The sequence below is a fragment of the Conger conger genome, chromosome 5 (genome assembly GCF_963514075.1).
Source record: "Conger conger chromosome 5, fConCon1.1, whole genome shotgun sequence".
Classification (NCBI taxonomy): domain Eukaryota; kingdom Metazoa; phylum Chordata; class Actinopteri; order Anguilliformes; family Congridae; genus Conger; species Conger conger.
In genome coordinates, this window is record NC_083764.1 from 56,379,069 (window position 1) to 56,406,003 (window position 26,935).

At 45.5% G+C, this 26,935-nt stretch overlaps 1 protein-coding gene across 1 annotated transcript in view; it reads left to right on the forward strand.

Annotated features, from left to right (window-relative positions):
- Positions 1 to 26,935, forward strand: part of LOC133128921 (zinc finger protein GLIS1-like) — a 59,540-nt gene extending 32,605 nt beyond the window's left edge. Inside the window, exons 4-8 of the mRNA XM_061242728.1 lie at positions 2,164 to 2,305; positions 5,677 to 5,836; positions 19,763 to 19,908; positions 24,183 to 24,341; positions 26,328 to 26,935. Of these exons, the coding sequence (XP_061098712.1) occupies positions 2,164 to 2,305; positions 5,677 to 5,836; positions 19,763 to 19,908; positions 24,183 to 24,341; positions 26,328 to 26,464 (744 nt within the window). The 3' untranslated portion in view covers positions 26,465 to 26,935. The remainder of the gene's footprint in view (positions 1 to 2,163; positions 2,306 to 5,676; positions 5,837 to 19,762; positions 19,909 to 24,182; positions 24,342 to 26,327) is intronic.

The following is a 26,935-nucleotide window of genomic DNA, read 5'->3' on the forward strand; positions in this document are numbered from 1 at the left end:
GCAGAAGGCTGCTTCTGAAAATCTTCAACAATTAGCGGAATGAAAGCACTGGTGAATGGACGTTGTTTTGCAAAGACATGCGTAAATTACAAATATCAGTTACAATACCCGAATACTAGACCTTAGACATCGCCAGGACAATACACCTGACAGCAGTACATAATAATAATATGTTTCACCTGAGCCAGAGTGTTTGGAAACAACAACAAACTTGTTATTCAATATACTTTACATAAATCAAACACACAATGCACATGTAATAAGGACTACAGCAACTGTAACAAGTATTTTCGAGTAAATACGCACATAGATTCAAGCGACACGAAGCCCAAGCATTTGCCTGGTCAACAGTGCCAAGATGTCATCATGCTCATTACTGTAGTTTTATTACTAATGCTTTTATTTCCTTGAAATTCTTGCTAAATTACACAACCTCTGCTTGTACACAACCACAGAACACCACAAAATGTAGAATATAAATTAGTAATGGAAAATGACAAGACCAGCTGTTAATCCGAACAGAGCATTCAAACAATCGTAAATATTACCAAATTAAAAAAGCTATTTCTTCATACAAAACATGTGCTGCATGCATGCAGTATTTAGAAATATGGTTCTTAATAAGTAAATAATGAATAACTATAATCCCAACAGTCCCTTTCATACGCTAAGAATTTCTTACGTTTTTTCATTTAGTGTTGATGCATGTAATCTGTAACACTCCGGAATAAAGTTTGGAATTGTTCGTAATGAAAGTCTATAGGGAACTATGTGAAATCAGAATGGTTTCCCTGTGTTTTTTCTAGTACATTGCTTTGGATTTAATGCGGTAACCATGTGGAATTTAGACTTAATTCAGAAGGAATTTAATAAAATGAATTCAGTTGGAATTTAAAGTAAATACATTATGCTTTCCATGTGTACAAGTTTTGCCCTCCAAACATGGCCATGCCTTTTGCATCAGGAAATAATACTGCTAATTATATTAAGGGAAGATGCAAAGGAAGGAACAGCCGCTTTTCCCAATGACCACAGTTGCGCCGTTGCGGTCGATCCTGTGGTGTTAACTCTAAACGGTCTCATCTGAACTTCATTAGACGATGATGGAACTTTCCCCCTTTGAAGATATTTGGAGTGAACAGGAAACGTCCCTGGAGTTATGGAAACAGCGCCACGCTAATCCCTGTCAATGTCGTCTTGCAATCGCAAGCGGAGCAACATGTGTTGCTTCAGAGCAGTAACTCATTAACGCAACTTGTACTTGGCCCTCATCTTTGCTTTCTAACGTGTAAATACTTGAAGGCTGTTTCTTTTTCGCGTTTTAATTGTCCTCATGTTCGAGATAAAATGGGGGGCCTACGGCACAGAACGAGGATTTGACGAAAGTCGTTTCCTCTGGAGACCACAATGAATTGCCACATTCTTTACGATGTCGTTTTTATTTTTTGTTCTCAGAGAAAATACAAAATGTGTTTTCCCTCTCCATCTCTGACTGTACATCAAGTTTATTAGGGAGAAAAAGAAATACATCAGGGCCAGTGAACGTCAATAAGAGCCAAGTCCTGAAGTTGCACAAACTAGAATATAGACGCAAGAGTCAAGTCGCTGACCATGGAAGAGCAGGGTTATTGAAAACAATAAATGGCATTACAGTCTCCCCGACCTGTTCTGCCAGTGCAGGTCTTGTTATCCTGGAGAGGAGGCTAAACTGTGTCATGAGGACAGCCTGTCTTCTTACAAAGGCCTTTATGAAAGGGCATTCTTTTCCACAAAGCTGAAACAGAAGTCCACCCATTGGGGAAATGCAGTTGGAAAGCCATACAAGAAGGCATGGGGCTGCATAATTGCATCCGTCCTACCATGAGGTTTCTGGCTAATCACGCTGAGCAGGAGGGGGGGGCGTATAATCCTCATTAATCAACCGTTTATGTTCATGCTGTTTGGTGCCATTCCGTTTCTATTTAAGAGATTCAAAATGGTCGCCGGTCGAGCGGAACGACAGAGGAAGTGAAAAAATATGTTCCATAAAGTTGGAAAAAGTATTACTTGTAAAAAAAAAAAAACACATTCTTTTTAGGCGTCTTCTCTCACTAAAACGTGTGATGGTTCCTCACCTCTCTCTCACGCTCTCTCTCTCTCTCTCTCGCCGTATTTGATTGGCAGGTGCAGTCGTGTCCTCACCTGGAGCCGGACATCCTGAGCGAGTGCCTGGCGATGCAGCACCTCCACAGCTCCGGCCCCTCTCAGCACCTCCACAACGGGAAGGCCGGCAGGTCCCCCGGGCTGAGTCACGACATCTTCACAGGTGTGTAGGCCCACCCGTCTCTCACCTCCATCTTCACAGGTGTGTAGGTACAGAGGGAGGCTTTACCTGCCCCAGACCACTCTCACCTCCATCTTCACAGGTGTGTAGGTACAGAGGGCAGCTTTACCTGTCCCAGACCACTCTCACCTCCATCTTCACAGGTGTGTAGGTACAGAGGGCAGCTTTACCTGCCCCAGACCACTTTCACCTCCATCTTCACAGGTGTGTAGGTACAGAGGGCAGCCTTACCTGCCCCAGACCACCCTCACCTCCATCTTGACAGGTGTGTAGGTACAGAGGGAGGCTTTACCTGCCCCAGACCACTCTCACATCCATCTTCACAGGTGTGTAGGTACAGAGGGAGGCTTTACCTGCCCCAGACCACTCTCACATCCATCTTCACAGGTATGTAGGTACAGAGGGCAGCTTTACCTGCCCCAGACCACTTACCTCCAGCATCTCCATTATCTCCAATCACTGAAATAAGAACATTAACATGAAAAAGGTTTGACTGCAACAGACCGTTCATCCTCATCAGTAAAGATTCCACTGTGTGCAACACAGACTTCACTATATCGTACCCTGTAGCTTTCTTTAAAAGTTTGTTTTTGTTTTCTTTCTGTCAGTAATGCAGTTACTTTAATTACATTTTCGATTTAACATTTTCTTCTGATGCAAAGTTGTGGCTCATCAGTGCTTAGTTCCACACTCAAGGGTCGCCTAATGAGGCTGCCTGGTTTCAAGGGGCAGTTGAGTGGGGGAAAAATTGTGTAATAAACCGACTTTGCTCACTTAGCCTTCAATCAATTAGGATGTCCCTCGGTAATAAGAGGCTCACACGTCTGGCTCGAAAACTGAGTCAATAAGTGAACAAGAGGGCGGTTTTGGATTCAGCCTTCGTTCACTGAGAGTTGCGAAAAGCTGAAGTCACCCTGACCCAAAACCCATGCAAGTCCACTAACTTAATACAGTCGCTCGGAAATTTGACAAACATAGCACATCATGTTTTCTTCTCTTTGGTCAGTTGAGACCTCTCATGTTCCAAGTCTCTTGCCCTTTCATGAGTGAAGGAGAGGAAGCCAGCCGAGGCGGCCGGTTCAGAATATTATGTGTACGGAGCGGGTCCCTTTGCAGGCGTCTTCAAAGCTGCTCGGGGGCTCAGCGGGTTCAGAGGAGAAGAGGAGGTGACCGGGGTTAAAGACAGACGAGAGGCACGCAATCCCAGACTGCCTCTCTCTCTCTCTCTCTCTCTCTCTCTCTTGCTCTCTCAGACTCTCTCTAAGTCTATCCACCTCTTTCTCTCAGTCTCTCTCTATCCACCTCTCTCTCTCTGGCACTCTCTTTCTTGCTCTCTCAGTCTATCCATTTCTCTATCCTTCTCTCATGCTCTCTCTCAGTCTCTGTCCATCTGTATCAGTTTCTCTCCCTCTCAATCTAAATCCATCTCCGTTCCATTTATTTCTCTTTCAGTCTCTATCCATCTCTCTCCTGCTTTCTATCCATCCCTCTGTCTATCCATCTATTTGCTCTCTCTAGATCTATCCATTTATCTCAGTCTATATCCATCTCTCTCTGAGTTTCTATCCATTTCTCTCTCTCTCTCTCTCTTTCTCTCAGCAGCAGCATCACCATTGCTCAATAGTAGACCACAGTTATTCCAAACAGTTTGGTGAACAGACTGTACCCAGTTTCAGGGCACCTTCCCTGGGCACTCTGCCTTCTGTCTGGTGCCGTGTGGTCTCTCCAAACGTCCCCTCACCGGATAGTTGTTTTCCACAAAATGACCTCTAAAATTGCAGAAATCACTGCCATTGTTTGCTGGTATGTTGCTGGTTTAGCAGCAGATGTGGAGGCTAAAGGGGAAAGCATTTAAAGGGTTTGATTGATGGTTTCTGGGTGATGAATGGTTGTAATCATGTCAAAAGCATGTCCACTAGACCCAGGTTCTCCTGGCAAACAGCTGGACCCAAGGAATAACCAGGAGCACCCTTTGCTAACTGACTTGGACAGTCACAGAATGTGTGTCCATGTGTTCCCACTACAATTCAAAGGAGCAGATTCATTAATAGACATGCAAGCATCATTTCGAATGGTCATCAAAAACCATTGTTGTTTCCTTGAAGTCAGTGTTGTGTGTAGTGATATTGGACCCATTTGTGTAGGAAAATCATTTCTGTTTTTACGGGAAAACCAACTGCACACGACCAAGTTGGTGAAGTGGAATCTGAAGAATGTTTTACTGTGGAAAACTGTTTGACAGCATTTTCCCTTGCCCCATTCCATAAGAAAAATCTATTTCAGAAAGCATTCTGTGATGTCATCTATGATCCAGTGACCGTGAGCCAGGCAGCCAATACCTGCCCCAGACAGATAAAACTGTTATATAAGCCCATTTTTTTGATGTGTCATTTTCTCTTTACTTTTCAAGATAGGAAGTATTTTTTTCCACACACATAGCTCTCTAGCTTGCCAGGTTACGTAGTTCACACTGTGCTAGGCGTTCTCTAGAGAGCTACAAAACACAAAGCCTCAGTAGTCTGGCCCGTTTACATCCTTAACTAATCACACTTTACAAAAAGTGTAAAGTGCAAGTTACATGAATTGGCATTAACTAATATAGTTCTTAACTTGAATTCATGATCTACAAATACATTAATTAAGCATGAAATTAACTTTTCATTAGTTAATGTACATGTTAACTACAACTAATGTATTAGGTGCATGAATATGTATACATTAGCAAACCATTTATTTATTATTCTAATATGAATTGGCTTTAATTAATGTAGTTAACATGAATTAATGATGCAAATACATTAACAAAGCTGTACAGATGAACGTAGTTAGTTGAGAATAAGTTGAGAACCACATTAGCTAATGCCAATTCATGTAACATTTGTCTAAAGTGTTACCCATTAGCTGCTTTTGTTCTCAATGGGATGACTCTTTGGTAAACCTGAGTCAGCCCTACAAAAATATTTCAGGCACCATGGAGACCTGTTAAATTGTGCACAAATACAACATAATGTGGTAGCTTCCAGTTTCATGGAAAATATGTTCAACATCTAAAAATAAAGCGATCAATGAAATAAAAAACGTTTTTTTCTTTTTTTTGATACCAGCTTACCCCAGACTGCTCCAAATTTGCTCAACAGGGTAAACGCCGCACTGCAAATTACAAACAGCACAAACAAGCAACGTTTCCTTTCAAAGGGCCCTGATTGGGTCGATCTGGGGATTCGCTGTCATAACAAAAGCATGTTGGCATGATAATTACCTAATTTGGCGAAAGGCTTAAACGAAGGCGGGGAGCCGTAGTCTTGATTCGGGCCTGTTTTTCTGTTTGCGGATTGACTTTGTTTGTCTTTCAGGGATGTTCACTGGCTCCACCGGCCCCCATAACAGAGCCACATCTGGGCTGATCTCCTCCACCCCGGACCTGTCCTCCAGGCCTCTGGGCATTGAAGGGGGAGTCAGCAGCCCCCACAACCACCTCTCCCCGCCGTCAGCCATGGACAACACCAGGGAGGGGTGAGTACAGACCTGCCACGCCCGTACCGACAAACGGTGCTACGCATTGCCCAGTGCAGGTGTGGCACGGCTCAACAGACCACAGAGAACACCTCGTCAGAAATCAGGTTCTGTTTTTATTTTGTTTTTCTTAGTGAGGCCTAGCTTCTCAGTGAGGCCTCCTCGGGTCTTGGCAGCTGCTCAAGGTTTGACCGTCACCGATGTGTCATGGTGTCGTGTTGCCATCACGTCACCTCAATCCCCTGTCCCCCATCCAAGTAACTGCCGCCCCCACAATCCCCATCACATCACCTACCCCCGGTTCCCTCCAACGCCCTGTCACTGCACCCCCAACCCTGCTTTCCCTGTCCCTTAACAAAGTCACTGCTGAGGAGAACCCTTGTAGAGGTCACAGGTTCCTTCCAGAGCTATCCGTTTCCGATTCGCCAAAGTCCCACAGCAGCCCTCAACGGCGCTCATTATTTTCCCATTCCTATTAAAGTGAGTTAAAATGAACTTTGAGAAGCAGCACTCTGGAGAGCAGGCACACAGCTAAACCTGTCCTGAGGGGAGAGGAGCAGCTCGAGGTCAGTGCTAAAAACCCGGCTCTGTCACTGACCCGCACAGTTCCCGGTCACGCCCTCACCTTCGGCAAACACATCCGCCGTCATCCACCCTCGTCCTGCGGGTGTCGGCACCGAGCACGGGCAGCCTTAGTTCGTGGGGGTAGACCCCAGGGGACCAGGGATTGACTTCTGCCTGAAGCTCACAAACTCCAGTGGTTACCAGAGGTATTGCAGGTTAGTGAGCCACTGGCACCAGATGCACAAGCACACTGCATACCCTTCACCGTTTAGACACACAGTGTGCCAAAAGCCCCGTATAGTCATACATGGCAGCCTCAATCAACTGGCTTCATGCACCTACGAACAGCTCCCATAGGAATCCATGGAACCGGTATGTGGAAGCTGTCTCCAGGTCTCTTACAGTGTATACCGTATGTAGCCTTTTCCATTTAGGTATGCACTGCTTTTGTGCACCTGGTGCCAAATGCCCCATAGTCAAACATGCCAGCCTCCATGGACTGGCATGGCCGGTTCTTTGACATGCATCTCGATGGTGGACCCCCAGCCTACAGCACAGCAGGCAGTCCAGTCGCTCTGACTCAGCCCTGTCAGTGTCTGCTGAAGGTGGGCGTGGGGTGCGGTCACATCCACTCATCTGTTTCCAGTTGGGTTTTTTCCACTGGGTCAGGGACGTGGTCAAGGTTTGCAGCGCCACGTTTGTGATTCGTAATTATACGCGTCTCGCTGAGTGCGTGGGAACAAGGATCTTATTCGAAGCTGTGCATCTCAGTCCCGGAGACCCTCTGATTTTATCTTACTCTCTATCCTGTGCTGCTGTCCAAAATGCCATTTTTAATGTCCTGCTTTGCTTGGGATGCAGTGACTAAACCAGGAGAGGCGGCCATTTTCTTTATTAATTTTATTCACAGGAAGCATGTAAGTGAACAAACATGTTGATGTCTGCTATAGCAGCAAAATAATTGTATGATTGCTCTCTGACTAAGATGTACAACAGGAGAGAATGTCCCTCAATCAACGAAAACCCCACCCCTAAATAATACCGGACTGCTCACTTTCAACTGTGTTCAAAGCGACAGTAGCAGCCACATCTGCAATATTCATTTCACAAGAAGCTATATCCACTATGAAGAAGAAAATGTTGCTGGTCACAACATGTAAAGTTCATTTGTCATATAAAATTAGCAAATTCTCCAAATACATGTGCCCCATCATGAAAAATTTTGCAGCAACTTAATTCCGCTGCATTTCAGTTTTGTATGTCGGATGACCGATTGGTAGACACGCCCAAATAACTATTCTTTTGTTACTCCATATTTGCACAAATTAATGATTAAATTCTACATCGTTAATGCTTTCTCAATTTCTTTGCGTACCAACTGTGAGATTTTTAAGTAACATCATGGAATTTTCATGGATAATTATCTGTAAACACAATATAGATAATCTTATTCAGGATATCAGCTATAAATTTAAAGAAGGGGACACCCATGTTAAAGCTTTATGGGTTTTTCTCTGCACATGGTACCAATAACTCTTGTGGCCCATGGACTATTTGTCACTGTGAGGAACCATCTGTAACAGATCCAGGCATATATCTCTTCTCTCTCCCTGTCAGCTCTCAATTTCTTTAATTCATTCTGATCGTACGCATAAAAAGATCTGCCAAACAGAATTTCAGATGCGCTTCATCCTCTGCCCTTCACGGTCTTCATGAAAACGAAATATTCTAAATGGCAGTGTTTGTAAATGATGACACACAGCACGGCATAACAGAAACTGATCATGAGAGATTGATGTGGCCCTTTGAAAATTAGAAAACGATGCAGTGATATTTAAAACTAATTTTTAGAATGAACTGACTGTTCAGTTAGCAAAATTATATGTGCTTTGAGCAGATTTTTAAAGATAGCTTCAAATATGTGGGGCAGCCTGTAGCGTAATGGTACATGACCGGGACCCGCAAGGTCGTGGTTCGATCCCCGGTGTAGCCACGATAAGATCCCGTTGGGCCCTTGAGCAAGGCCCTTAACCCCACATTGCTCCAGGGGGGATTGTGACCTGCTTAGTCTAATCAACTGTAACTCGCTTTGGATAAAAGCGTCAGTTAAGTGACATGTAATGTAATATGCAAACATATCTGCAAGCAGAACTGACAAAGCCCCAAGAGTACAGTGGCCTCCCATATTCCTGGTTGTTGGTGTGAGTGAGATTATAGCTGAGAAGAGTAAAGCATGTCACATAAATACTGAGATCATGATGTACGTAACTAATTTTACAGAATTAATGAATAAAAATCAGTGCGAAAAGGCTGCTGCTGACAATACTCAATTCAGGTCTTTCAGTCCTGGTGAAAAAAAACAGCTCAAGCTAGGTTTTGAAGTAGCTGGTAGCTGGTGGACCAATTCAGACCAGCTCCCAGCCTGACATTGTTTTTCTGGTTGACCTATGCTATGTTTTGAAACAGCTTGTAGCTGTACTTTTATTATTAATTATATTATTACTTTGCAGTGTAGACAGGCTTTGGTACAAGGCCCAGGACTTCATGCTCAATTTATCTCTTTTGTGGAGAAGAACCACTAGAAATGATTAGGCCTCATCCACACATTTTAAAGGATTCATTTCACATTGTCCTTTGAGTCATGCCATTTATAAACCTATCGGGAGGATTAATAACCATACAGTGAATTACCTTCACTCTTTTGCATGTCATATGTAGATACAGAAAGCCAACTGACTTATGGTGTTCATTTTGTTCTACTTCAGTGTATCCAGATCTCCAGAATATTGTCTAATCCATCAATAATGCATACCATATTGCCATGCAAATTGGATCAGCAATGTTTGAAATGAAGCTTTCAGTAAGATCTTAAGTTACAGAAGGGTAGATAATCAAATATGGTAGACCAGGCCAATATAAACTAAAAAACAAATGTGTGTTATGGCAAGGGGGCATATGTGTGGTACGTACCAGGCCTCCAGACCGTATAACTGATTTCTTATAACAGAGAAAAATGTCTTAATGACCAAATGTGGCCCAAATATGTACATTTTTCTCCTGAACCATGATCTAGGGGTGTACATTCACGTATATGAATAGATTCAGCCCATTGCCCTCTAAAAACAAGCGCAGTTTCGTGTGTGTTCATGGATTTTATGACCATATTTCCAGCCTGGCTGTGGGACAAAGAATAAGGGGGGAAAAAGTGTACTCGGTGAGAACCAAAATCCATCAAAGTTTGTATTTCAATATAAACTTTCCCCCGACACTTCTCAAAATAAAAATCCTCTCAGAGAAAAAAATGGGGGGAAAGGGTATTTCGATCCCACCAAATGCAGCTTGTCTCCGCGTCGTTCGCTGAAGACATTTTGACGAAGTCGAGGTTTTTTTTCTTCTTCTTTACACCAAAATAAAAGAGCCTTCAGTCTGAGGGGAGAGAGGCGCTGACAGCTCAGCCTTCACACAGCTCCGTCCTCCGTATTTGTGGATTCCATTAGCGTGATGTGGCTGATCAAAATGCACATAAACACAGATGTCTGCTTCATCCCGGCGAATCTTGGGAGAAAAGCGCGGGGCCAAGACCTGCAGCAGACGGCCTACAAAACGTCTCCTCACATCGGTCAGGAGATCGAGCATTTGATTTAAATAGTCCAAGCCTGTGGTGTGGCATCCCTTGCCAAGGTCAATATCAGCCGAGCACTTGTTTTTCCCAAATGGTTTTGCAGGACACTAAACATTTTGACAAAATTATCTGACTTAACTTCGCCGTACACGAGCAGCCTCTGACCTCATGGCTAAATGTGTTTACCCTGGCTGAAATGGGCCATTTAGACTCATTTTACTTATTAAACGCTAGTGTTATTTCTGCAGCTAATACTGAAACATGCCAGTCGAGGTATATTTGTGATGTGTGTTGGGTGTATAATCTGTGGTTAGCGGCCACACTGCGACGGGGCTGAACACGTAAAACGGAGGGGAAAAAAAACTTGGACCGCTTTCAAACCACGAACCGCTCATGAACACGGGCTTTATGGACGGGGGAAACTGCGGGAAGTCACGCGGTTCGGCCGCCGAAAATCGATGGGAGCAGGGCAGCCGCCTTCTGGGCTGGCTTGGTCGCCACGCTGCAAACCGCCGACAAAGTCAAAGCTTTCACTGTCCTGGGTCCGCTCTTTACGGAGCAGAAACGCGTGCACCTGTTTCTTTGGTTCCTTCACACCAGGGACTATGGACCAGGAGCTAAAATGGCTTGCAGGAGTGTGTGAGGTGGGTCCCAGAATGGGTCTGTAGTCCACTAGGCCGGGCTGGGATGTACACTCACTGAGCACTTTAGGTAGACCTGTCGACAGACCTGAATTTTAGACCAATAAGTCTAAAAAATAAGCAGAATAAATACTGAGAGTACATTTGACGGGCTCCCTGAAAGGAAGTACCTTTATAAACTGAACTACAGAACACATTTTTAAGAACCAGTAATTCACACAGAGCATATATATGAGTGTGAGTTCCCCTTTGTTCTCTAAATACAGTCAGGTGCAAATGCAGAAAATTTACAATGGCCCCTGCCAGCTGTCAGTCTTGTTTCTTTAACAACTCTTACTGTTTGATAGTACAAGAGTATTGCATTCTAATGACAAATTGTGTGTGTTACTAGCAAGCAGTGTTGTTTATTAGTATTGGCTGTTGCAAATGAGCAATTTTACAACGCTAGCAAACCTTGCAAACACAAACCTTCATTTTATTTGGTAGCTAAACCTGAAAAGAGATGCAGAGACAAAGAAATTGTCTTTGAGTTTGTGTTTAGTGTTGCAGCAGTATGATTAAAAAGAGTTGCAAAAGGGCTCAATATGCTTATTGGGAACACATTTTGTAAACAGATGACATTTTTTATTGTTCTGAAGCCTTGCAGATTCCGTTTTTTTTCCCCGAAATGCATGTATCATCATGGCCTGCAGAAGCAATTTCAGATATGGCTCATGCATTAGTAACTGTGGCTTTCCCTTGATTCAGCTCTCTTCGTCATGCTGTGTTCCTTGTACAAACAGGGAATGACCTCTGTCCAGTCATATATGAGCATGGTGACAAACATGCAAGTACCAGTGCTATCCCTGCTGTAAAATCCAGCTATGTCTGTTTGACCAGCTTGAAAATTGAGCTGGTCATAAAGCTTGTCTAGCTGGGTATGACCTGGTCAACCAGCATGGCCAAGCTGATCATAAAGCTGGTCTAGCTGGGTATGACCTGGTCAACCAGTATGGCCAAGCTGCTCATAAAGCTGATCTAGCTGGGTATGACCTGGTCAACCAGTATGGCCAAGCTGGTCATAAAGCTGGTCTAGCTGGGTATGACCTGGTCAGCCAGCATGGCCAAGCTGATCATAAAGCTGGTCTAGCTGGGTATGACCTGGTCAACCAGTATGGCCAAGCTGGTCATAAAGCTGGTCTAGCTGGGTATGACCTGGTCAACCAGTATGGCCAAGCTGGTCATAAAGGTGGTCTAGCTGGGTATGAGCTGCTAAGGTGAAAAAACAACAGCTGCTTCCCTGTCTTACTTTGGAGAGAAAAATGGTGAACACAGCATTTTAGATCAGGACTGCAGTCCTCCAGACAGAAGAGGTGGATGTGAATGAAGCCTTAGTCGCAATAAATGGCGAGACTGCAGCCTTCTCTGGCATTGGCGTTTTGAGGAAAGTAACGCTCCTTCTTTTCCGAAAACTCCACACATTCCTGACGACCAAATTCCGAGCTTTATTTTGCAGTTAAGCAAAACTGCTGATGTCACATCTGGAGAATGTTACAGTATGAATCGCGCAGCTGGTTGACGAGGAGTGATGATTAATTGTTGTATCAGGATATGTCACCACCACCCCGATTACAGCGCTAAACTTTGGGATTTGTCGGGTCTCACCATGCTTCCTTTCATCTTTGTACGATCGTCGTGAGGCTCGAGTTATTCTTGAGTCAGCCAGACACCCAGAGCTGCACTTCCCAACAAAAACTGAACTGCGTATATATAAAATCTGTGGTTTTCGGGGGAAAAGCGAATCCAGGTACGGTAGCTAGGATTGGACGGCCTGTTGAGGAAATTGAAGTGAATTGAATTACTGAACTGTTCTTGTAACTAAAAGGTTTGATGTCCAGGTGGAGCGATGTCAATATTGTGTTCTTGTGGCAATGTGAGTTCCCCATCAGATTGAACATTAACTTGAATGTCATTTTACCCTTGAAAAAGGAACCTGACTTGCTTCAGAAAATATATAGTCATATAAATGACTTGCAAAATAAATCCAGCTTTGAAAGTCTCCCACTTCAGGCTCTATATCGAAATGGCATGACATGTATTGTGAAATGCAGTTGCGTGTTTATTAACAGCACAGAAAGCACAGAAGATTCTGGCATTTCTGAAAGACTTTATGTCCGCCCTCAATTCAAGTTTTGGTGTATGATTAACTGCACAACGCATCCACCCTCAGCTATATCGCCTGTGATTGGTGCTTGGATGAGATCGATGGCACGGTTCCCCAAGAAGCCTTCAGTTTCACCAGCCTTCAGTTTACTTCACACAGCATTTCGAAAGAGGCGCATTGACAACAAGTGCAAGATCCAATAAACCCCTCCGTCAGTCCTGCATCCAGTGGGGTAAGAGAGCTGCCAAGCCACAACAATGAGACCCACATAAACGTCAGACTGTGTAAACGAGGCGGAGTGGAAGGGTAGCCGCTACGGGCACTGCGTTGTACCCGTTATATTTCAACCCTTCCCCTGGACCCAGCGCGTTTACGCACAGACCCTGCTGTACCGGGCCCTGTCCCTGGCGTGTGCAGTGCTATGCTACGCAGCGGAGCGCCGCATAAACGGCGGGCACGGCGGCGTGTTGGTCTGGGTCCTGGAGAAAGCGCGCTCCGTCCCGTCTCCGTAGCAGGACATCGGCAGGGGTGCCCGTCCCCCGCGGCGCCCCCTTTGATTCGCGCGCTCGTAAAAACGTCCAGCCGGCCGGTCCGGCCGTAAATTCAGCCCCCTCGCCACCGAGGTTCTGGGAGCCGCCCGGCGCCGCTAACGCAGCCCAAACATTGCGGAGCGGGACGGAGTCGTCACCGCCCCAGGATGAAGGGAACCGTGCCCCCTCCCCAGAACAGCGCTTTAAATGAAGGCGTCGGCCCAACACGGCGCAGTCAGGCAGAGCTGTCGTGGCAGAAGGCAACAGGACTGCAATAAAGGGAGACTCAGTGCAGATGGGTCAGTAAAAGGAAAGGTAGAGCACTCAATAAGTGTGGGTAAACTCCAGGTAGCTCACGCAAAATGCAAAACAAAGGTGCTCTTGGGAGAGTGCTTATAGAGTAGCCGAAAAATAATAATCAACTTAGTAGAAGTTTCAGGCACACCTTTTTCACACTATATATCAGTAGATATGCCATTACAATAAAGGCTTTTTAACATTCTTCATAACGCAAGAGTGCCTGGAGCTCTTAGGAAGTTTAAGTTTTACTATGTTTTGGCTACTCTTCAATGGAGATGGATTGGAGCACGGGCAGTAGTGTCCTGGGCACACCCAGATTTTGATTGCTACACCCAGAAAATGAAGGTTCCACCCTGGTCCATGATTGCAATCTCTCTCCATGCCTCCCACCCCAGCTCGTCCATGACTGCCCTCTCCCATCCCGGTCCCCCTGTAAATTTCTCCTGTATTTACATCCATGATTGGAACATGATGTACCTACTGTACATGCCACTACTGTATTTGAGCTCCTTGCTGAATTTACCAGAGAGAGATAAGGGGAGATAGAGAGAACTCCTTTCACTGAGTAACACTCGAACACTGTGTGTTCTTTAGATATCCCTGAGAGTCACATTTTTAATACGGAACTCACAGTAGTAAGATGTTGCGGTTTGGTGAGGAGATGTGCATCATTCAATATGTCATGCAGGATTACATTATATGTCACTTAACAAAATGGGTACATTTCTTGCCGTCTGAAACAATCATCATCTTAGGTTTTTATTGAAAGGGGAAAATGGAAATCTACCAGCAGTGATTTGATCTCTAAAACTACATAACTCATTACTAGTTTTAATCTTTTCTGTTCATCTCATTATTTGCTCAGTTTTAAGTTCGACAAAGGCATTATTTTGACAGATAAATAATAGCATTTATATACTATACAGTAACGCTTTTCTCACACTGAAAGCACTTTGCAGTGATGAGGGGGAAAACTCACCTCAACCACCACCAATGAGCACCACCCACTTGAGTGATGCAACAGCAGCCATTTTGTGCCAGAATGCTCACCTCATCAGCTGAGGTGGAGAGGGAGAAAACAATGTTTTTGGCAATTAAATCAGGGTATGATTAGATGCCAGGGAATTTAGCCAGGACACCGGGAAACCCCCTACACTTTGCGTAGCTATCCATCACTGCAAGAGTAGCTATCCATCACTGCATTGCCACAAAAATTAAGACATTTTCAAGACATGAAGAAATGGTCCCTTTGTGTGCATTTGTGGAGAACGGAGGAGTGTAATAACTAAGGGAGGAGGATCGCGATGAAAGGATACTGGAAGCCAGTGGCTACCGCCACGCTGATTTGGCCTCCTTCCTCTCCCCGCTTGAAGACGCGGAGCTGCGGAGGACAGCACAGCAAAGCCGGGCTTTAAAGAGGAGCGCCGCCTCGCTAACCAGAACCAGAAGCGGGCTCCCTCCGAAAACATTCCCACCGTCCCGCGCCAAGCGGCCTCGGCGATCCGTCAGAACCCGGTCCAGGCACCTTGACGGGCGGTCCCAGAAGGAGGGGGACGCCCAGGTGAAGAGCGAAGATGAACGAGGGATAGAGGGCCTTCCCCTCATGAATCTTCCTCCCGCGGAATATTCTATTATCGCACGTCTGATTCCCTTTATCCCGTCAGCCGAATCGGCCCTCTGCGAATGTGCTTCGCTGTGTGGAAAGCCGAGGCCGGGCCGTGTTTTTTAAATTACCCTGTCTCAGCGCACACCAAGATGATGGCGATAATGGATTGCATTATAGAGACGTTCAGCCTCTTCAATTGTTTTATAATGAGGGGGGGGACGAAGGGAGGTAAGCCAACCTCAGCTATCACGAATGTGCGGCGCCCACCTGTTGCAGCTTAGAGCATTTATCCTGCTCTTCACGTGCATGCAGTCACGCCATTATACATACCTGGATGCAGTGGCTAATCCCTCATTTATCACCGGAGTCATTGTACTCATGTCTCAAATCAGGCATCCTACTCCCTACTCTCAAGTGCAAAGCTTTAGTTTGAATATTTGGGGGAGGGGGGGGTTGAAATGCATAGATCCAGGGAACTGCAACCATGTAGGGGGGTTCCAGGGCATGCTCCCCCAGACGAACGTTTCTTTAAAGGACGGCTGTGAACTGATCATTTCTGGTGAATTCTGAGGGGGAAGATTCTTGTATCGAGGGGGCAGCCTGTAGCCTAGTGCCTAACGTACATGACTGAGTTCTGGAAGGTTGGTGGTTCATGCCCCGGTGTAGTTCTCCAGAGCTGTTGGGCCCTTGAGCAAGGCCCTTAGCCCCGCATTGCTCCTCGGGTGCTGCCTGGTGGCTTCCCACTGATCTTAAGTAACTACGATGGGTCAAATGCAGAGGACAAATTACTCAACATGCTTCAATAATGTATATACTTCTTCAGGCTACTGATCTCCCGATCGCAACATGAAATCCTCATTTTTATTCTATGAAATTATTTTTCTCATCATCCTGCTATATTGTTGGGGGGCAGTTATTTGGCCTGTTTTTAATACTTGGGGGTGGTTGTAACCCTCCTCCCCCCCATAAATAACACCCTTGCCTTTTCCCAGTGCTTCCCAGACCCCTGCCACGGTAAATCACTCACTGGCTCACTACAGATTCACCTGTCCTTCGATCCAGACCAGCCAAACACATTGTACGTTATTGTTATCTCACTGACGGTGCAGGTAAACCAAGGACAGCCCTTCCCTGCTGTGGCGTTGTTGCTGTATTGTGTAATGCTGCACTGAGGCGATCCCCTTTGGAGGATTCCTGTTTTCTGGAAGCTTCTACACCCAGGCCTTACCACATGCATGTCCACCAGAATTCAACTTCTTCTCAACAGTTAATAAATCTAGATGCGCTTTGGCAAAAGAGGAAAAAAAACTGAACAGAACGCAGGGAAAGCCTTGAATTAGTTACTGTACAAATTGCTCTCCGCTAACCTCAGATGAATCCTTCTCAGGCAGTTGCGTTTCCGTGACAAAGCATGTTCCCCATCATGAGCAGGGAGCTTTAATAAGACTCACATGCAACCCTTTCATTCCTCCATCTCATCCAAACGGAGAGTTTTATCTGTGGCAGTTCCCAAAAGGACAGGGAAAAAAAATCTCCTCATCACTGCGTTCCATCGAGTGATGGATCGTCACACGAACCCGACCTCCGCACTAAGGGTCACGCCACGAACACGCGTTCCCCGTCCTCCCCACCGGTCCCGGACCACCTTCCGAAAAGGGAGGGAGTGGCAGTTGGGAGCAATCTCTCCAGAGACCAAAGTCAAGAGGCTTTTCAGAGAGAGAGAGAGAGAGAGAGGGAGAGAGGCCCTTCGGAATGAGAAGGTAAAACATGAAGATGATCAGCAAGGTAAATACCTGGGAAGGATTTATTTGGCGCATGATAGATTCCTCTCATTCCTCCGGCCTCGACTCGTTGCAGCTGGCAGTGATTAGCTCGTGATTCACTTTAGCTGCATATAGAGGCTAGTTGTAAAAATATGAACAGGATAACTGTTTCCTGAGTTTGTGCTGACAGCAGTCCCCGTGGGACCTGGCTCTCCGCAGAAACACATGGCGGCTTGCTGGGCCCCCACCGCCGCGCGGATTAGCCGAATTCGGCAAGAGTCGGCGTCAGACTCCAGGTTGGGACCTGAAACGATGGCCTGTGGGGACGATGGGGGGGGGGGGGGAGATTCCTTTTAGGAGCCTGCTACCTGAACTTTTTTTTATCGAGCAGTAGCAACACGCCCCCGCTCGAGCGGCGTTTTCCGGTTCACCTTCGCGTTTCCCGCTCTCCCCCGTCGCGAAACGCGGAATGCCGAATTCCAAATGAGCTCCTTTCAAGTGGCGAGGGAAAGAGAAAGCTTCACAGGCAGAGAGAAAGACTTCCGCGGAAATATTTGTTCAGCGCGAGGTGCGTGGTCGCCCTGCGAGTTTTGAATGTCGGGGGCCTGCAACTCTGCGGCGTGAAATCATTGCCGTTGATAAGGGCTGGCCAATTTATTAACAGAATCACCGCACCTCTGAAAAAAGCTTATCAGCGTTCCTTGACCATTAGCGTGTGCCAGCTAAGACCCAGGCCGTGATGCTGACAGGCTCTCTTTGAAGGGCAGAAGTGAAAATACGGAAATATGTCCTTCTCAGCGCAGGGAAGCTGCCTTCGGCTTTGAAGCCGGGTTCAAATGGGAACCGCTACCACGTACATCCTTTGTGGTTTTCCAAGCAATTACAAGAATGAGCTGTAACTATCAAGAGGGGATAAAGGCTGTCGGGTCGTTTTACCGTTCCTTACTGTGTCAATAAAGTATTTTATTCATTGAGGGGCCAACTTCATTTCAAGTCTTTGATTTCAAGATTTAACATAAGCCTTGATCTTTATTTTTTCCGATTTGTTGCATTAGGATATTAGTCATCCAGGTTCTGTGAATAGGCTACCACATAAAAAGCTAAAATGCTTACATTTTTTAAAATGTTCCTTTTCTTTGCCGAATTTCAAATGTAGTAAGGCCTTTGAACATGAATTGTCCACTGTAAAAATGCCATGCCTTGTTAATAGCATAATAACACTATTGTCACTACATCTTTTCAATCGGATTTACAGATAAGTAAACACATACTTGGAATGCAAAACCCAGAAACAAAAACTTTTCAGTAGCATAAGTGAACAAATTCCATCAAATTTCCATAAAGGCAAATAAATAAATCGAACAAACCGAAACAAATCATCTAAATACAGTTATAGACAATGTAAACATGAATCCGCATTAGAAATGCTTGTTTCCACGTCTGGCAGTGTTGTCACTTTTTTGGATTCTGAAATACCGTGATTTATTTATGTAGTGATATGATTGACTCAACTGTCTAATGAAATCAGTCTCAGATAGAAGCCCTGTCTGATCTAATCTGCATCTTGTCTGTAAACGAATTGTCATAGACCATGAAAACATTCTGTCATGGAGAGAAATTATGAGGCTGTTTATGACTCGCATCTGCGCCTCTCTTCTGGCTCTCCACGGTCCGGACGTACACCTCGAGTCATTACGAGAACTCATCAGGCCCTCCAAATCCTTCCCCCCTTTATGAGCAAGCTTGGATTTTAAGTGCTTTGTGAATCATTTTCTCAACAGACATTTCAAAGGACCCAAGGAAAAAAAAACACTTTATTTCCTGAGTCTGCTGCATGTGATTTGCTGAGCCTTGCCAATTAGTTAACACAGCACTCGCACTCCCAGTGGCGGCCATTTTAAGTTCACATCTTGTCATTCACTTGTGTACTGGCTGAGTTGCTGGCGCCTGAAATGACATTTGTCTTTCGCATTAGCTGTAGTCTTAATGGTGTTCTAAATTACTTTGGATAAGAGTAAAGACAAATAAATAAATGTCATGTAAATGTAATGTTTTATGGTCTAAGAGCTTGTTCCTTGCCAGTGGCGTTGATGCTGTAACAGGGATCAGTGACAGATGGTCCTCAAGGGGCGAGATCTCTGGGTTTTCCACCCTCCCTTTACCTGGGAGTTGGGTGTGTTCACCCTCCCTTTACCTGGGAGTTGGGTGTGTTCACCCTCCCTTTACCTGGGAGTTGGGTGTGGTAATCAGGAGCACTAATGACCCGGGAGAAAATGAAACCAGGGTTGCTATGCATTGATGCATTGATTGATGATTGAAAAAAAACAAAAAAAAACATTTGGCCCTGGTCCTTATCTTTGTTGTACGGGGTCTTTCAGCGCACTTATCCCTGGTTATGCACTTTGTTGTACGTCGCTCTGGATAAGAGTGTCTGCCAAATGCCAATAATGTCATGTAATGATGTGGGGCGGCCGGTAGCATAGCGTAGTGGCCTGTAGCATAGTGGTTAAGGTACATGACTGGGACCCGTAAGGTCGGTGGTTCGATTCCTGGTGTAGCCACAATATGATCCACACAGCCGTTGGGCTCTTGAGCAAGGCCCTTAACCCTGCAGTACTCCAGGGGAGGATTGTCTCCTGCTTAGTCTAATCAACTGTACGTCGCTCTGGATAAGAGCGTCTGCCAAATGCCAATAATGTAATGTAATGTGTGAATAGTGGTGATTGAATTTGGCCTGTGACCTCCCTTTCGTCCCAGGATGGCGACCCCTCTCCTGTCCTCCAGGATCAGTCCCAGCGCCCCCGCCCCACCCTTGGACAAGCACAGCTCCCACCCCGACCAGCAGCAGATCCCAAACCCGCACAAACCCTACACCCACTACCAGGACCCTCCCATACATGAAGGTAAGAAGCAAGATGGAGGACCTTGTTTTGTGGGTTACAAGCGCTTACGATGGCTTAGAGGGCAAATCCACCTACTGTTAAACTGACTTTGAAAGTGCATATTATTCACTGGAAACTCATGGTTTCTCATGTGTGCTTATTTTTAACTGAGACACAGTTAAGCTGTACTGTAACATAAAATACATCTCTTCATAGAGGCATTAGAGTGGTTTTGATGTGGGTTTTGCTGAAAACCTATGTCGTGTTTTTGCTGAACATAACTTCTGGTCGGGTTGTGCTTCTGCACCTTTACTTTGTTAGCATTGTTGTTGTAGTTTTTTGTGAAATTAAGATGAAAGGAAGTGGGCAAGTGTTTCATAAATGGCAGCCAATGCCAGGCATACTTAAGCAGTCCAATTTGACTTTTTAAGTCACGTTCCACAAACAAAACAGACCTTTGTTGCTCATGCAGCCAATTATTCTTGGACGGAATTGGCTTTGAACCTGGTCTGTACCTTTTCTTTAACTCTCAAACCCCCCTGTATGTGTGTGTATGTGAGGGCGTACTTGTGTGTGTGTGTGTGCACTTGTGTGAGTGTGTGTGTGTGTGTGTGTGAGAGAGTATGTGAGTGTGTGTGTCTGTGTGTTTGTGCACTTGTGTGTGAGTGTGTGTGTGCACTTGTTTGAGTGTGTGTGTCTGTGTGTGTGTGAACTTGTGTGTGTATGTGTGTGTGTGTGTGAGTGTGAGCACTTGTGTGAGTGTGCATGTGAGTATGTGTGTGTGTGTGTGTGTGTTCATCGATAAAATGGAGAGGAAGTGTTTAAAGCATTAGAGGCCTGGGTTTCCGGTATCAATGAAAACAGCTTTCTGTTGCGCTCGGAAAGTCGACGCACGGGTCCTGCAGGACTGCGACACACCGCGGAAACTTCCGGCTGTGGTTTCTGCCCGTTCCGTAGTACTGGCAGGGTCCCCAGCTAACCACTAAAACAGACCGTCGTTCAGCCCTCTTCTCATGCAACTCGTGTTTCACAAAGTGAGCTATTGTTGTTATTTTAATACGCATTTGTGATTGTGTTTGTTGTTTAATCCACATTGTAAGTCCAGATGGAGTGAATCAGGGTAATGACTGTGAACTGCCGTTGTGGGCATTGAGTACACCTCCCCTGTTTCGAGAGTCCTTTTCTTCTGGCACGTGATTAGAACATAATGGACATGACTTCACTGGAAAAAGCCCACTGTTCTCAAAGGGGGAAATTCTGATACAGTGCGTGTTAAAGGAGTTAGTATGACACGAAGGCTCAGATGAAAAAACTCTCAGGATTAACGAAAAACACGAAATGTCATTCTAAATTATCAGCCCTATCAGTATAACCTTTACGGTTATTGGTACATTAGAGATGCTTCCCGTTCTTGGCAGGTTTATTTCATTTAAATTAAATGTACTGTACTTGAACAGTATCAATGCAGACAGTGTTCCTGGCCGGTCACATGGTCGCAGCCGCGCGATTTCCATTGGTGGAGTCCGCGCTGACTCAGCGTGTTGATACAGGTGTGGAGACCACCCGACAGAGGGCCGTGCTGGTTTCTGGAGCGAACGGGAAGTTCACGGACAGAGGTGGCTGAGCGCAGCTGAACCATCCGCTAAGCAGAATCGCGGGTCCAGACCAGGGGCCTCTGTAGCCTCTGTGGCCCAAATCTGGGTGTTGACTGTTGGACTGATTTTGCCAAAGACCCCTGGCGTACCCCGGAGAACACGGCACCATGACTGAGAGGGTGGAAGATGGAGGACTGACTTCTTCTTCAGCCCTTTGTTTTGCTCCATGCCTCTCTGTCAGCACAATGTCTAAACCCCCTGCTTTAGTTCACTGATCCTCAACCAGGAGTTGAGCTGGGCCCACTGGGTGGCTCCTCCCGTTAAGGCACTGCTGCAGTGCCTGGATGGGCCCACTGTCTCATGTCAGATCTGGACACCATCCGTCATGTGACCAGCAGCCCTGCGAGTTGATTGGTTGAAGGGTCACCCAGGGAGGGGAGGATTTCAGTCGGCTGGTTCGGTGGTGTCTCTTCAGACCCCAGGCGCCTATAAGTCTGCCTTTTGAGCTGTGCGTGTCTGAGAGTCTTCCTCCTACTCATACCTGCACAAGTCATGTCCCAAGAATGTGAGTGGTGGTTATGTAAACTGTGAAACTGACAATGGCGGTTGTATAAACTATGAAACTGACAGTTGCGGTTGTGTAAACTATGAAACAGACAGTGGCGGTTGAGTAAACTAGTAAACTATGAAACTGACATCCGTTTCTGTTGGGACCAAGTGGGCCTGTCACACAAGTGTCATACTGATTTGACCATTAAAGCAATAAGTGGTTATAGAACATATTGTCATGTAAGCTTGCCCCCCTTATCCTTGCTAATAAGACTAATAAGAAAATTTAATACATTATTAACATACTGTATATTAATTGGATATTCATTTTTTATCGCTCTTCTCTCCAGTCCCGTAGTTTCCTAGTCTTGCTTCATCGGGTCTCCCTCTGTCCCATGCCTAGTTCTTATTAGCTTCATCAAGCCCTGGACATCTGATTCATATTGTGGTCAGTGGTCATCGGCAGGACTCCATCACCGTCCAGCTGTGTTCGATAGCTGCAGGCAGAGTCACGTCATGCTTTGGGTGGTAACGAAGAGCAGAGATCGCCGCTGTTTCCATTCACTTACAGCTTCACCCCCCCCCCCCCCCAGGGACGTGGCAGTGTGAAGGATTGTTTATCAAAAAATTAATCCTGTTTATTTTACACATTGGGATGCATAAAAACACACAGTAAAGTTCAGTTGTGTGTTAATTCAACGCAGAGGTTACACGGAACCGGCTGGGATTCAATGCATCGGTGTAAAAGACAATTTAAGACAATTTAACACTGAGCATTTCGCTGTGCACAGTTGTAGCTAGCCTGTCCCGATGCATATGGACAAACTTACCACTAACCAAGTTTTTTGGAATGTTTTTTCAATGTTCAAGAACTCAATTGCTTTCAATTACCAGTAGCGATTGTTACGTCAGCATTATAATGTTCAGTTACGAACATTTTTGTATTCTTAAACTTAAATCTGAAATATTACCTTAAAGGGTTTATACACGGTTTATTTGCACAATGAGCCTGAACAGTTTCTTGTGAGTGTAGCATAATGGTTAGAGAGCTACAGTAGGCTTCTAACTCCAAGGTTTTGGGTTCAATTCCCAACGCAGTAACCTTGAGCCAGGTACTTAACCTGTATTTCTTCAGTAGAGATATCCAGCTGTATCGCAGAATGACTGAGAGCTGTGTCACTCTGGATAAGTGCGTCTGCTAAACACCTAAAATAGGAACGTAAATCTACTCCTCATTTCCCCCTACTCGCTACTCATGGTTAATTTATTGTGTGGGATTACGTCTGAACATGTCGTTTTCTAATCAGTTTAAATAGTTATTCCACTTACGCATATTCATTCACATCCTGGCGGTATGAAATTTCACCATACTCGTGATTTCAGAGGGACCTCGTCTCCCCTGCGCTCTCACTGAAGTAAGCAGGTCGCCCCCTGAGCAAAAGATGGAATTTAGACGTCAAGGGGGTGGAAATGTGGGTTGGGATACTTTCTGATATAAATGGACTGGGTTAACCCCGGTATGGCTCGGTTTAACTCTGAGATTGCCTACCCATGGCCCAGCCGGTTAGAGAACTTTCACTTTTCAACCACATGTGGTTTAACCTGAACGCCAACACTCCAAAAATGATTAGATAATAAAATGATGAACAGTGTTTGCACACGGTACTGTATATGGGACATCAGCTGATTAGTACCTGTACCATCATTTTTTAATGTAAATCCAAGGATTAATTTTTTTGAGTGTATACCACCACATTTCACCACAGAGGTGTCGGGTGGGTACAGTATCTCTCAAGGCTGAACCGGCGCAGTTGATTGGCTGTGTCTTCGGCCAATCTTTAAACAGTTTCTCCTCAGAGCTGGGCCTTTCAGCACCTCCTCCTGAGTCAGCTGTCCGTCGTAGTGTCGGCCGAACGCACACAATGACAGACACTCTGTAGAATGTAAATATTTGACCTGGCTAAAACAATTACATTGTGATTGCTTTCATTGTGGTTTTCAAATTCAGCAAAAGTAATGCAATTATCCTTTTTTGTTTTCTCTTCTATTCTCTCTCCCTCTCTCTCCTTCTCCTCTCTTGCACTCTCTCCCTCTCTGCCTCTCTCTTCCCCTCTGTCTCCCTCTCTCGCGCTCTCTCTCTCTCTCTCTCAGCAGGTTACCAGGGTAGTTTCCAGAGCTGCTTCCATTACAGGGATAATTACAGAATGGAGCCGGTGGTCAGTGATATCCACATCCCGGTGGACTCCCACTGCTTCAACCCCCACCGGCCCAACGGCTATGCCCTCAGCAACTCCAGCAGTGCCACTGAGGGTGAGCGTGCTGCGGTCCACTCGGGTCTGTTTGGGTCTGCTCCTGTCTGCTCCTGTCTGCTCCTGTCTGCTCTGGTCTGCTCCTGTCTGCTCTGGCCTGCTCTGGTCTGCTCCGTCCTGCTCTGGTCTGCTCTGGTCTGCTCCTGTCTGCTCTGGTCTGCTCCTGTCTGCTCTGGTCTGCTCTGGTCTGCTCTGGCCTGCTCTGGTCTGCTCTGGTCTGCTCTGGCCTGCTCTGGCCTGCTCCTGTCTGCTCCGGTCTGCTCCGGTCTGCTCTGGCCTGCTCCTGTCTGCTCTGGTCTGCTCTGGTCTGCTCCTGTCTGCTCTGATCTGCTCTGGCCTGCTCTGGTCTGCTCTGGTCTGCTCTGGTCTGCTCTGGCCTGCTCTAGTCTGCTCCTGTCTGCTCTAGTCTGCTCTGGTCTGCTCCTGTCTGCTCTGGTCTGCTCCTGTCTGCTCTGGTCTGCTCTGGTCTGCTCTGGCCTGCTCTAGTCTGCTCCTGTCTGCTCTGGTCTGCTCAGGTCTGCCACAGCAAAGCTTGTCTGCTGGGGGTTCCATGGTGTTTAAGTGCTTAAGTGGTGAAGGCCTTTTCTGCGGACATTTATAGGTGCTCTGTAAATAAAGTACAGAATTTGTAAATTTGTATATACTGTAAATACTATTATTATTATTGTTATTATTATTATCATCATTTTTATTATATCCAAATTTAGCCCTAGTCTATTCTGGGACAAGCGTGTTGTCTAATTTGATGCAGCGTCTCGTGTGAAGCATTAAGATTAGAAACAATGCAGTCTGTCACTTGGACTGGAGATTAATATTATCCAAATATTTTTATTTTCAAATATTCTAACATGTTCAAAGGCATTTGTAAAGCTTTAGGAAATAAACAAATTCCATGCAGGCATTTGGGTCCTGTAAACACGTGAGTCAGTGGTGTAAAGCAGTGTTTTCTGCTTAAGGCTGCTGTAAACCAACGGTACCGGCATTTGGCTCAGAGCAGCAGTTTTGAGAGCAGATAGCAGGACATAATGCCTGCGCTCTTTTATTTATGTCTTTTATGGCCTGTGTCAGGAGCGTTACGGCCCAGTCCTCCTCCTGAGCGTCCCTGCCAAGATCTCTCTGCTCCGTGTTTCATATTGGCCTTCCATCACCCTGTGCATGTCATGAGCGCTGCAGATAGCTTTCCCTCCCCTCTGTGAGCCTGTGCCAGCATCGCATTTCTAACCTGGCTCCGCTATGCTGAGCTGAAGGCATATTGGTCTCGGGCTACAGTAGTAGTATTAGCAGTGCTCTATGTTCCTATGTTACATTACATTACATTACGTGGCATTTAGCAGACGCCCTTATCCAACAAAGTGCAAATCAAACACAAGAACACGTGCAAAAGTGGACCTGAGAGGACAGTATAGTTTTGAGTCCTAGTGTAAACATACAGAAATTCAGAACCCTTGATGTTCTAATGTAGGGCCCCTGAAATTGTCCTAACCCCCCCCCCCCATCCCTAATGTCGTCCCTTTGTGTGTATGAGCTGTTCACCTGTGGCCATGAAGTTGAACTATAGCCAGGGTACTCCCTTTCGCCAGGGTGCTAAAAGGTTGCCCACTTTGCCACACAAAGTGATACCAGAAACCCCCATTCAATAGTCAAGAATGTGTCTTCTATTGGATAACAAATGTATTTCTGTTAAATAAACATACTACAGAAAGGAAACTATTAACTTCACATTACTTACATATTACCAAGTTAAATCCACATTGCATAACTCAAAAATATATCCACACAGAGAGGCTTCAAACACTTAAATCCATTCAAAGGTTCGCAGAAATGACAGTTAAAGTTATTATACAGCAATCAATATAAAAGGCACATCATTTACCCATGGCAAAATTGAGTATATTTAAAAAACATTCAAAAAGAGGTCAAAAACTGGCAGATCTACATTGTGAGTGTTTTTCCAGTGTTGTTCTGATCCGGTTGTGGTTCTGCGCAGGGTTCAGCTTGGTCCAGGACATCCAGGCCGTGGGGGGGCAGGGGTTCTGTCCCAGCCCGGAGGAGAATGTCTTCTTCCAGGTGGGAGGCTTCGACCGCTGCCTGAGTCAGATCTCCTCGGTCTACACGGAGTCCTGAGGCCCCGGGTTCACTCCTACGACCCCCAACAGTGTTACCCCGTCACCCGTCCTCCGCATCGCCTCCAAAGAAAGCCTGTCCGTGCCTTCCTACTCTTTTTAAAACTAATACATGTATGTCAGCTGAGAATATATCAATTTGCTCTGTCTTTTTCTTAGTTAAGAGAGGTGTTGTCTCTCTCCCACAGGTGCTGTAGCAGTTTTTGTTTTTGTTTTTTTTTGCATGCTGGGTTTGTTTTTTTTTGCACAGTTGAAGGAGGTGGTGGGGGGTCAATGTCAGATGATAATCCGTAAACATTCCAATCGGTTCATACAACGTGTATAAAATGTACAGTTTGTTTAAAGCAGTTATTCTGAATTGTTCATATATTTTCGTTTTTTAAAAATAATTAATAAATTACCATTCCATAATGTAATGTTTTTCTTCTCATTCTTTTCCAAAAATGGTAAGACAGATCGTGACTCTTTCTCT